The sequence below is a fragment of the Hyperolius riggenbachi genome, chromosome 3 (assembly GCF_040937935.1).
Source record: "Hyperolius riggenbachi isolate aHypRig1 chromosome 3, aHypRig1.pri, whole genome shotgun sequence".
Taxonomy (NCBI): domain Eukaryota; kingdom Metazoa; phylum Chordata; class Amphibia; order Anura; family Hyperoliidae; genus Hyperolius; species Hyperolius riggenbachi.
This window is the reverse complement of record NC_090648.1, coordinates 123440637-123453768: the sequence shown is the minus strand read 5'-3', so window position 1 is coordinate 123453768 and position 13132 is coordinate 123440637. Positions and strand designations below refer to the sequence as shown.

General features: G+C 44.4%; 1 protein-coding gene across 1 annotated transcript in view; it reads left to right on the top strand.

The window, feature by feature from the left end:
- VAMP8 (vesicle associated membrane protein 8) overlaps positions 1–11833 on the top strand; it is a 53873-nt gene extending 42040 nt beyond the window's left edge. The window contains exons 2-3 of the mRNA XM_068274873.1: positions 227–391; positions 10018–11833. Coding sequence (XP_068130974.1) covers positions 227–391; positions 10018–10161 — 309 coding nt within the window. The 3' untranslated portion in view covers positions 10162–11833. The remainder of the gene's footprint in view (positions 1–226; positions 392–10017) is intronic.
- The last annotated feature ends 1299 nt before the right edge of the window (positions 11834–13132 follow it).

Below are 13132 nucleotides of genomic sequence, written 5' to 3'. Positions count from 1 at the left end.
ATCTCTCCGGCGACTCCTGGAGAGATGCGTAAAGAGCGCACTTCTCTTGCGTCAGATTGGCCGCGACTGGCAGAAGTTATGGGACCCAGTACCGAATTAGGAAAGGGAGAAGCATAGGCACTATGTACTGGATAGCAAATGTTTCATAATGTTATTTTAATGTTGAAAACTGCCTTACCCTATGAAATTATCTTATGAATGTAATTTCCTATTTCTGTGTCAATAGGAGCCGTCAGGGGCAGCCGCCCCAGTGGGTTCTGACCATGTCAGAGATCTCCAAAGCGAGGTGGAGGGAGTAAAAAACATCATGTCCCAAAATGTGGAGCGGATCTTGGCTCGAGGAGAGAATCTGGACCAACTGAGGAATAAAACTGAGGACCTGGAAGCCAGTGTAAGTTCATAGACAGTCACCTCTGGCATTTCATGTGTACCCCCTGGTCATAGATGGGGGGGGGGGGGGAGAGAGGCTGAAGAGTTTAATTCTTTGGAAAATTAGTGAGCAGGCAGCTCGTTTTTTTTGTTTTGTTTTTTTGGTTCAGCAGGCAGTTTTTTTTTTTATTTTGATTTTTTTCTTTCCTTTTTTAAGTGTTCAGTGCAAAAAATGGTACTTATTCGTTAGCCGGGCGCATCCGGCAGGTGGCGCTGTTGTTGCTAATTTCAATCATACAAGCTTCACGATACAAAACTGTGATTGTAACCGCCGCAGGTGGTGCTAATTGTATTACTAGTTGACGTAACAATAGGTCTATTAAAAAAGTGATTTAATTAAATGACAAATAAGCCGGCGGCAATGTAACAGATCAAGCCGCCGGCTTCATGTCTCGCTCTCCTCCCCCCTTGCCCTCTCTCCTATAGAACACTGGGGGGGGGAAGACATGCGTTTCCCCTCAGTCGTTCGTTGCGGCAGGGAATCCTGCTTGTTTTATTGCGACGAACGACTCTGGGGGGACACGAGTATCCCCAGGGCTGCCAGTGTTCTATAGGAGAGAGGCCAAGGAGGGAGGAGAGCGAGACACGAAGCCGGCGGCTTGATCTGTTACATTGCCGCCGGCTTATTTGTCATTTAATTAACTCACTTTTTTTAATAGACATATTGTTGCGTCAACTAGTAATACAATTAGCACCACCTGCGGCGGTTACGATCACAGTTTTGTTACGTGAAGCTTGTATGATTGAAATTAGCAACAACAGCGCCACCTGCCGGATGCGCCCGGCTAACAGATAAGTACCCAAAAAACAATTGTAAGTTATTCAGATAAAAGCAATATAACACATGTATGTGTTTACTTATATTTAAAATGACCAGTTTGTCACGATAGTGGTATTTAAACAGCAATTATTGACAGGGATGAGCTGGCGAGTAGGAAATTCAGTTTTGCCTTCAGTGAAACTGGACCTGGTGGTGCGGGCCGCAGCAGAAAGTGATAACTTGCCTATGTCCCAGCCTCTTGCTGATGCATGGCTGCACTTTATCCTCATGACACTTCCGCCTTCACAGCTGCAGTGAGAGGCGGTCATGATAGGCTGTCAGTCAGTGTTGGGGGCGTGGCTTCAGCTAATGCAAGCACTCTCCCACTTCATGTCCTTGCTGCTAAAGGGGGAGTGTTTTCAGACTACTGGCTAGGTGTCGGCAATCAGCTGTCAGTCCATGAGAATTTCTAAACAGGTAAAGCAGATAGTTTGCTTTTTATAGTTTGCAAAAACTATATTTTTTTTACTAAAGTTTATTAATAATTTTATTTATTTTTTTAAGTGCATATAAGCTTGTGCCTGAACCAGGGCCTGCTGCTGAAGAGTTTCATAAGAGCTGTACCTGCCAATTTTAGAGTTTGGGAACATTATGACTGTTTGTTTTGAACATTTTAAGGCTGTGTCTCTTGGGAAGGCATGCCAAATGCTGAACATGTTGAAATGTTTACCCATTTCTGATGACTATCAAACTATCAACATCTGAATCTGATGAATGGCTGTTGGCATTCTTGTATAGATCCAATACACTATAGTCTTCTGGCAATCTCTCCTTGTTGTGCTGAATTCAGCCTCTGAGTTCACCCCAGGAGCCATCACAGCCTTCTGTGCCAGTCCCAGTGTTGACTTTCTCAAACTCTGTATTTACAAAGGCAAATGTCTTCCTTGTACACCATGTGACCATGCCCAGACCTGGCATCTTGTATGGGCAGACGTCTCCCCTGTGCACCATGTGACCATATCTAGACCTGGCATCCTGTATGGGCTGACGTCTCCCTTGTGCACTATGTGACCATGCATAGACCTGGCATCCAGTAGAGGCATCCAGAACCTGACAACTGTGTGGGCAGACCTCTGCTGCCTGCTCCCTCCTTCCAATAATGTTGGATTAGATATTTTCTTTAAATTATGCATAAAATGTTTAGGTATAATTTAAAGTGTACTATTAAATGCATATAGTAAAAATGTAGGACTGGTTAGGAACTTTAGTTACTGGTATAATTTTTATATGTATCTACTGTCATGAAAAACTATGGAAGTACCTCTAGGCCTGCATAATAACTTACTGTCATCAAAGAAAGATAACAGTGGTGTATCCTAGGAACATCTGTATACAGGGGTGCTTTATGAACAAGGATTTTAAGTGGATCAATATTTAGTTGTATAAAATGAAATCAAATGTGAAAAACTGTGCAAAAATGTGGCTACCCTTGTAATTTTGCTGATCTGAACGCATGTGACTTCTCAATACTGATTACCTGGCTTTCCAATTACAACTGAAGTGGCAGTGATACGGAGGATGCCATATTTATTTCCTTTTATACAATACCAATTGCCTGGCAGGCGTACCTATGAAATGCCCGCGGGCGCATTAATTACTATTCCTCCTCCAGGTCGACATGAATGGTAGGGAATGATGTAATTCGGCTTCCAGCTATTGCTGGCGGAAAAAATGACAGTGTTTTATAGTTAACTTCGACAACTGTAGGGGGAAAAAACGAGTTGAACTCCCGCAGACGTCCTGTGCCCGCGCAGCCACTCACCGAAGCTCCAGTCCCCGCCTCCGGTTCACTTCTAGAATTTCCGACTTTAAAGTCGGAAAACCACTGACCATACTGGGCCATACTTCTGACGGCGCTGAAGTTACTCACTGTGCAATGCTATAGCCGTAATTCCTATTAGGGTCTATGGTGGCGCCGGCTGCACCCAAATATCCTGCGCTCGCCTGGCAGCCCTGCTGATCTATTTGGCTGCAGTAGTGTCTGAATCGCACCAGAAACAAGCATGCAGCTAATCTTCTCAGATCTGACAGTAATGTCAGAAACACCTGATCTGCTGCATGCTTGTTCAGGGTCTATGGCTAAAAGTAATAGAAGCAGAGGATCAGCAGGATAGCCAGGTAACTGGTATTGCTTATAAGGAAATAATAATGGCAGCTTCCATATCCATCTTGCTTCAGTTGTTCTTTAACCACTTGCCGACCGTCCACAGCCGATGGGCGGCGGCAAAGTGGACGCCGAAAGGACCGCAATACGCCCATCGGTGTTGCGTCCTTTCGGCATGCACGGGGAGCGTTTGCGTCACTGGTGACACGCGCTTCCCCCGGCAACTGGCTCCGCCCACCCGCGACGACAACCCGCCGGCCGTTTGGAAGCGCTGGCGGGTTGTTAACCCAACGATCGCCGCATGCAAAGTGTATAATGCGCTTTGTAATGTATACAAAGCGTATTATACAGGCTGCCTCCTGCCCTGGTGGTCCCAGTGTCCGAGGGACCACCAGGGCAGGCTGCAGCCACCCTAGTCTGCACCCAAACACACTGATCTGCCCCCTGATAGCCCACAGCACCCCTCAGACCCCACCCCCCAGACCACTGTTTGCACCTAATCACCCATCAATCACTTCCTGTCACTATCTGTCAATGCTATTTTTTTTTATACCCTAAACTGCCCCCTGGGGGCTCCTGATCACCCCCCCCCCCCCTGTGTACTGTATGCATCTATCTCCCCCTGTAATAACCCACTGATCACCTGTCACTGCCACCCATCAATCACCCACTGTCACTGCCACCCATCAATCAGCCTCTAACCTGCCCCTTGCGGGCAATCTGATCACCCACCCACACCATCAGATCGCCTGCAGACCCGCTGTCAGATCACCTCCCAAGTGCATTGTTTACATCTGTTCTCTCCTCTAAACACCCATCAATCACCACCTGTCACTGCTACCCATCAGATCAGACCCCTATCTGCCCCTAGGGCACCCAATCACCCGCCCACACCCTCAGACCCAGCCCTGATCACCTCGCCAGTGCATTGCTTGCATCTATTCCCCCCACTAATCACACCTTGAGACACCCATCAATCACCTCCTGTCACCACCTGTCACCCCCTAGCACACCTACCCATCAGATTAGGCCCTAATTTGCCCCGTGCGGGCTCCTGATCACTCGGCCAAACCCTCAGGTCCCCCTCAGACCCCCTTCCGATCACCTCCCCAGTGCATTGATTGCATCTATTTTCCCCTCTAACCACCCCCTGAGACACCCATCAATCACCTCCTGTCACCCCCCCTAGCACTCCTATCCATCAGATCAGGCCCAATACAACCTGTCATCTAAGAGGCCACCCTGCTCTTGACCGGTTCCACAAAATTCGCCCCCTCATAGACCACCTGTCATCAAAATTTGCAGATGCTTATACCCCTGAACAGTCATTTTGAGACATTTGGTTTCCAGGCTACTCCTCACGGTTTTGGGCCCCTAAAATGCTAGGGCAGTATAGGAACCCCTCAAGTGAACCCATTTTAGAAAAAGACACCCCAAGGTATTCCGTTAGGTGTATGACTAGTTCATAGAAGATTTTATTTTTTGTCAAGTTAGCGGAAATTGATTTTTGTTTTTTTCACAGTGTCATTTTCTACTAACTTGTGACAAAAAAATAAAATCTTCTATGAACTCACCATACACCTAACGGAATACCTTGGGGTGTCTTCTTTCTAAAATGGGGTCACTTGTGGGGTTCCTATACTGCCCTGGCATTTAAGGGGCCCTAAACCGTGAGTAGTCTAGAAACCAAATGCCTCAAAATGACCTGTGAATAGGACGTTGGGCCCCTTAGCACACCTAGACTGCAAAAAAGTGCCACACATGTGGTATTGCCGTACTCAGGAGAAGTAGTATAATGTGTTTTGGGGTGTATTTTTACACATACCCATGCTGGGTGGGAGAAATATCTCTGTAAATGACAATTTTTTGATTTTTTTTTTTACACATAATTGTCCATTTACAGAGATATTTCTCCCCCCTAGCATGGGTATGTGTAAAAAATACACCCCAAAACACATTATACTACTTCTCCTGAGTACGGCAATACCACATGTGTGACACTTTTGATGCCTAGGTGCACTAAGGGGCCCAACGTTCTATGTACAGGTCATTTTGAGGCATTTGGTTTCTAGACTACTCCTCACGGTTTAGGGCCCCTAAAATGCCAGGGCAGTGTAGGAACCACACAAGTGACCCCATTTTAGAAAGAAGACACCCCAAGGCATTCCGTTAGGGGTATGGTGAGTTCATAGAATTTATTTTTTTTTGTCAAGTTAGTGGAAAATGACACTTTGTGAAAAAAATAAAATAAAAAAACAATTTCTGCTAACTTGTGACAAAAAATAAAATCTTCTATGAACTCGCCATACTACTAACGGAATACCTTGGGGTGTCTTCTTTCTAAAATGGGGTCACTTGTGGGGTTCCCATACTGCCCTGGCATTGAAGGGGCCCTAAACCGTGAGGAGTAGTCTAGAAACCAAATGCCGCAAAATGACCTGTGAAATCCTAAAGGTACTCATAGGACGTTGGGCCCCTTAGCGCAGTTAGTGTGCAAAAAAGTGCCACACGTGGTATCGCTGTACTCAGGAGAAGTAGTATAATGTGTTTTGGGGTGTATTTTTACACATACCCATGCTGGGTGGGAGAAATCTCTGTAAATGGACAATTGTGTGTAAAAAAAATAAAATCAAAACATTGTCATTTACAGAGATATTTCTCCCACCCAGCATGGGTATGTGTAAAAATACACCCCAAAACACATTATACTACTTCTCCTGAGTACGGCAATACCACATGTGTGGCACTTTTTTGCAGCCGAACTGCGCTAAGGGGCCCAAAGTCCAATGAGCACCTTTAGGCTTTACAGGGGTGCTTACAATTTAACACCCCCCAAAATGCCAGGACAGTAAACACACCCCACAAATGACCTCATTTTGGAAAGTAGACACTTCAAGGTATTCAGAGAGGAGCATAGTGAGTCCGTGGCAGATTTCATTTTTTTTTTTTTTTTTGTCACAAGTTAGCAGGAATGGAAACTTTTTGTGACAAAAAAAGTGTCATTTTCCGCTAACTTGTGACAAAAATAAAATCTTTTATGAACTCACCATGCCTCTCAGTGAGTACTTTGGGATGTCTTCTTTCCAAAATTGGGTCATTTGGGGGGTATTTATACTATCCTGGAATTTTAGCACCTCATGAACCATGACAGGTGATCAAAAATGCTTCAAAATGGGAAAATTCACTTTTGGCACCATAGTTTGTAAACGCTATAACTTTTACCCAAACCAATAAATATACACTGAATGTTTTTTTTTTTTTTTTTATCAGACATGTAGCACAATAAATTTGGACAAAAATGTATACAGAAATTTTACTTTATTTGAAAAATGTCAGCACAGAAAGTTAAAAAAAAAATCATTTTTTTGACAAAATTCATGTCTTTTTTTTTTTTTTTTTTTTTTTTGATGAATATAATAAAAACTAAAACACTCTGCAGCAATCAAATAGCACCAAAAGAAAGCTGTATTAGTGACAAGAAAAGGAGGTAAAATTCATTTAGGTGGTAGGTTGTATGACCGAGCAATAAACTGTTAAAGCTGCAGTGGTCTGAATGGAAAAAAAGGCTCTGGTCCTTAAGGGGTAGAAAGACTGTGGTCCTCAAGTGGTTAACCTCCTTAGCGGTATGCCCGACACTGTGTTGGACATAACGCTCTGTGGCCCCAGGAGTCGCCCATAAATAAAGAAATGTGCCAAATGGCTGTAAATCCTCTAGCTAGCACTAGGCTAGCTAGTAAGAGTGTCCGGCGCCCCTGGATACTTCCCCCCCCCCCCCCCTGAGCCCCCCCCCCCCCGTTTATACATTGACCCCCCTCTTCCGGATCCAGCGATCGCGCAGCCTCCGGGCTGTCTATGGGGAGAATTGGGTTTGCGCATGACGTCATGTGCGATCCTCCCCATAGTGAAGACTGGAGCTGTCCCGGGAGGCTGCGCCGATCGCTGGATCCAGGGGGAGGGGGGGGGGTAATGTATAAACGGGGGAGCGGCGGGGATCAGAGGGTGCCGGAGACTTCTTCTAGCTAGCCTAGTGCTAGCTAGAGGATTTACAGCCATTTAGCACACTTATTAAAAAATCGGCCAAAAAGTAACAAAACCTCCTGAGCGGCGTAACACTCAGGAGGTTTAAGCCAAGAACTTCATAGACCGGTGTGTCCAGTCAATTGCAAGTTGTACTTTTTGACTCTCTGTAAAGAGTGACAGCATGGGATCCTCAAAGCAACTCTCCAAAGATCTTAAAACAAAGATTGTTTGCAGATGTCTGTACGTCCTACAATTCAGGGTGCTTTGCACAAAACATCTGTATGGCAGGGTGATGAGATAGAAGCTTTTTCTTCACTCACACAACAGAGTTGCTTGTTGTATGCAAAAGCTAAGATTTGTGCCGTATGCTTGTATGCGGCTGATAGAACCTGGAGAGACGGACACCATGCGGAGGCTGACACCGGACAGGTAATGTACAAATGCACACATGAGGGGGGGGGGGAATTTATACACTAGGGGGGTAGCGGTGGGGGCTTTGTCGCCCGAAATCAGCCCCTGTACCGCCTAACATCTTGCACCAGACGCGATCGACAAACGTGACCAATTTTAGCCCGAAATTGGTGGCATCGTCTGTCGGCCCTGCACTTGGCTGTATTGATTTTCAACCAATTCAATAATCTAATTGGTGGGTCGATCGGCCGCCAAAGTCACCTGATGTATGGGCACCTTAACCTCCTGGCAGTGCATTTCTGTCAGGAATTAGAAGTCAAAAGCGGTACTTTTTTACAAAAAAAAATTAAATTTTTTTTTTCTTCAAGAATTTTAGGCCTCCATTTCTTAAGTCATAACTCACTAAAATATGTCAGAATAAAGCCTGGTAGACATTCTGCATATAAATAAAAGACAAACAAAACATTTGTTGAATTACATTTATGAATAGACTTAAAAAAATGGGAAACTGTACAAATAAAGCAGGCAGAGAGTAGTCAAAATCCAGGCAGAGGTCGGTGCAGGCGGCAGGCAAATCGATAACAGTAAGGCAGAAGCACTTAGCGCAATAGCATACTGGGTCCCCGGAAGAAGCGTGGGGATGTGGGGGGGTCCCAGCAGCTGAAAAAACACGCAGGTAGAGGCTGGAGTCCCACTACGCAGCGCTGATCATGTGTGGGAATCCAAAACAGCCAGGAGAGCAGGGAATTCCTTACCCCAAGCTGAGCTTGGTATTACCGCTCTGGCCTCATTTTCCACCAGGGAGGTAAAGTGCTTTGGACTGTTGAGACAAAAATTGAGTTATTTAGTCATAACAAAAATCCCTTTGCATGGCAGAACACATTCCAAGAAAAACCTACCTACTGTCAAGTTAATTTGAGGTTCAATCACGCTATGGGGCTGTGTTACTAGTTCAGAGACTTGGACCCTTGTTAAAGTCAAGGGTCTGATGAATTCAAATCAATATCAATATTTTTAACCCAATATCAACAAATTCTGAAAGCTAATAAGTTGAAATTATGCAAGGGTTTGATATTCCAACAAGACAATGGCCCAAAACACGGGTCGAAATCTACAAAAGCATCTCGGTTTTCAAGATCCTTGTAGAGCCCACCCTTCCATCGTAGGTCCCTCTTCATCTTCTGGCTGTGAATGACTCCATGTGGACTGTGCTTACGTGAGTAGATTCCTTACATGCCCAGTTAAACAACTGGCATTGGCATTTCTCCTCTGTGGATGAGTTCTTAATTGTACTGGGCATGCAGCCCTTACTCCTGCATGCCCAGTCCTAATGTGCTCATGGCCAGCGCTCCCATAGAGGCAAAGGGGGCATTTCCCCAGGGCCCTAGACCTCTGCATGGGCCCTGCGCCACCGACCCTGCTAAATGCTGCCTGCTCGCTCTGCTCCCCAGGGCCTTTGCTAACAAGCAGCAGCAATTACCTCTTCCAGCGGACGGCACAGTTCGGGCACTCTTGCCATGTTGTCCTCCACCTCCTATGACCCGGTGCTGGTTTACATATAACGTGCGACAGATCATAGAGGAGGTGGAGGACAACATGGCAAGAGTGCCCGGACCGTGCCGTCCGCCGGAAAAGGTAAGTAATTGCTGCTGCAGCTTGTTAGCAAGAGCCCCAGTGAGCAAAGGTAATCGCAAAGGTAATCGCCAGGAAGGGGGTGTTTGGGCAGGGGGACCCCCCATTCAATTTGCCCCCGGGCCCCGTATCCCCATAAGCCAGCGCTGAATGTGCTATATGGGCATAAAGGGACTCTGCGTTGAACTGGTTGGCTTTAGGAGTATCTAGGAAGCCCTAGTTAGGCAAGTATCCTAACTTTTTTTTTCCCCCTCCCACAATTGTCACGTTTTTATTAAATGGGCCCCATGTAGTTTGCAGATTGGTTTGGGTGCATAAGCGTGTTTATGACGTAACAGAAATTATATTGGTCTTCAGAAATCCTCTAGCATTTAGATAACTTGATATAATGGTGTCGTGGCCAGTAAGAAGCAAGCACAGCAGACTAAAAAGGTATGTATTCAGCCCTGGGCTGTTGGGAAGGGAACTCTTTGCAGTAGCCTCCTCCTCCTCCTATGGTAGCTAACAGAGGTCTATAGAGTCGGGAATCTGAGTTGTTTTCTTTTTACAGATTTGCTTATTCTCCAGTTTTTATAATCAGTATTTTCTCCTTCTCTTCCAGTCTGAACACTTTAAGACCACATCACAGAAAGTTGCCCGGAAATACTGGTGGAAGAACGCCAAGATGATCGCCATAATCTGTGTGATTGTTGGAATCATTGTCCTCCTCATTATCCTCCTGGCCACAGGAGTCATCCCCACATAGACTGCTTTCTGTTTCACCCACTTCCTCTTCATTCCCCTACTGAAAACTCAGGCAGACCTCATATGAATGAACCCCGACAACTGGCCAACCAACGTGCTCAGGAGTAAAAAGTTTCACCTCATGGGAGGCGCTCTAACTATACGTATATAACGGAGACTTGCTGTCTTATCCCTCTTTTAACAGTGTCAAGTTCTGTACCTCAGCTATGTGTGCGCCAATGTGTTATCTGTCTGAGTTCTTGTGTGTGTATTTAGATGAAGGTAGGACAAGCAGAGATCAATTTTTGTGTAAAACAAACAAACAAATCTCTAGTGCCTGGTATGCTGTTTGTGTGTTTTTGTTTTTATACAGTGCAATGTAAGAGACTAAGAGGAGGTATGTAGACAATCTGTGACTATCTGAACTAATACGGCATGTATATAGAAGTGTGAGTTGCGTGGGGGAGCAGTCTGTCCGCCATATCGTGGGGAAGAGGAAGCATGGGGGTGTATATGTAAGATAATTGTACCACTTAGATGAGAATGTAATTTAGAAAACTGTTTTAATGGAAAACTAATGAAATAACTCCAATATATTCTTTCCCGAGTAAACCTTGGACATAGTGTAAAGTTGTTTTTTTTTTTTTTTTAATCTTTGATGTATATTCTTCTAGCCATTTGGTGCTGCTTATTCATGACAGTTATACAGGAGTTCATGCAGGAGTATGGAAATTTTGCATGCAAATTTAGGCTGCTTAAAAATAGACTAATCGAAGTTCACTTTGGCGAGATTTGATTGGTCTATTTTTAAGCTGTATATATTTGCATAATCTTACATCAACTTGGACTTATTTGCATGCCAATGACCATCTCTATACTGGCATCATTTGAAAGACAAAGGCTTTAAATGTTAACATTAGCTGAGCTGTTCTCTCCACTTTGTTCTGCTTTCATGTGAAGCATGTAACTAGATCACTTAAAGGACAACCGAAGCGAGAATATGGAGGCTGCCATATTTATTTCCCTTTAAGCAATACCAGTTGGCTGGCAGTAATGTTGAAATAACATCAGAAACACGCATGCAGATAATCTTGTTAGATCAATGTCAGAAACACCTGATATGTTGCATGCTTGTTCAGGGTCAATGGCCAAAGGTATTAGAGGCAAAGGATCAGGAAAACTGCCAGGTAACTGGTATTGCCTAAAAGGAATTAAATATGGCAGCATCCATACACCTCTCACTAATGTTGCCCTTTAAGTACCCCTTTGCACCATTTTATATCACAGCATACATTTTCTAAAAGTATTAAATATTTTTTATCAGGGCTCTTCATATGGTAATATTAATTTGATCAAATTAGCCTTGTCAGCTCATGCTTGTGTACACAGAGCCATACTGTAACATGTAAATGACCATTTGTCTCTCAACAAGCTGAAGGAAAATATGCATGCAGTACTCATACCAAACACCAGAGGGCAGATGTGCAATAGTCAATTCACATTTAATCTAGAACTGTTAGTACTGGTGGTTTTATGTGAACAAGTGAAATAAATGATTGAGCAGTTATGTGGCTCTATTGGTACTACTAAGGCCCTCACTCTCAGCCGGTTATTGTGTGTATTTGTACACATGTACAGGTGAATCTCAAGCTGTTTGTTCTATAATTTATGACACATTAAAGAATGTAATTGGATCATTGAGTGACTTTTGTTTAGTTTTATACATTGTTTATGTCTTGTAGTAAGAAGAGACTACTTTGAATAGCCCATGAATAGCACTACACCTTAGTAATAGAAAAATATACACATTTTATTAATCCATTATAATAACCACTAGATAGCAAATTTAAAAACACTTAAAATGTCCCACACCATACTATGTCACAATAACATCACAGCCTATAACTTATGATAGATAGGCCCAGTGCACACCAAAACCGCTAGCAGATCCGCAATACGCTAGCGGTTTTGGGAGCTGATTTCAGAGCGATTCTAGGTATGTTTAGAGAGGTTTTCTAAACATACCTAGCGGTTTTGGGTGCGTTTTTGTGTAGCAGATTACACATATTGTTACAGTAAAAGCTGTTACTGAACAGCTACTGTAATAAAAATGCCTGGCAAACCGCTCTGAACTAGCGTTTTTCAGAGCGGTTTGCGTTTTTCCCTATACTTTACATTGAGGACGAAACGCTTCCGAAAACCGCAAACGCGCAGCAGGAGGCGCGTTTGCGGCTTGCCAAAAACAGCAAACCGCCGGTGTGCACCATCCCATTGCAATACATTAGACAAGCATTTTTAGAGGCGGATGCGGCCGGCGGATCGCTCCAAAAACCGCTCGGTGTGCACTGGGCCATAGATAGATAGATAGATAGATAGATTAGATTAAATTGTCAAAAAATGATGAAAAGTATCACCTGCGTTGGTCAGTCAAGACCAACTGCAGAAAAAGAAGCTGGGTTCATGAGTATACACCTATAGTGAAAAAACTTTTAAGGTCATAAGGACCAAAAATATACGTATATTGTGCATTGAAACCAAGGAATGAGGAGTACTTGTAAATATAAAACCTCAAATGCCAAACAAGATAAGTGACTGAGTAGGAGGCGACTATGACCCAGTGAACAGAAATCAGTAGGAGGCGAAACTGTTACCGAGACCCAGGCAGGATGGATGGGCTAGGAGAGGGAGCCCCCGGCAGACCGTTCTCCACCGGTATTGCGCCGTCCAAGCCGCTTTTTCAAGAGATGTGGCAGGGGAGAAGCTCCTGTATTGAATGGCGTATAACGCCAGACTAAGTAGCAGAGAGGGAGGTCACGTGAGCGGTAGTCACATCCGCCCGCATGATGCGCCCAAGAAGCCCAGCGGAACAGCTTCCTGTTCGCACGGAACCACGCTGGAGCGCAAGGAATTAAGTATAAACTTAGAAGAAATAGGAAAAAATGCAACAAACCATTATCATCAAGCGTTAACCTCAATTGGGGCATTAGTAGGGG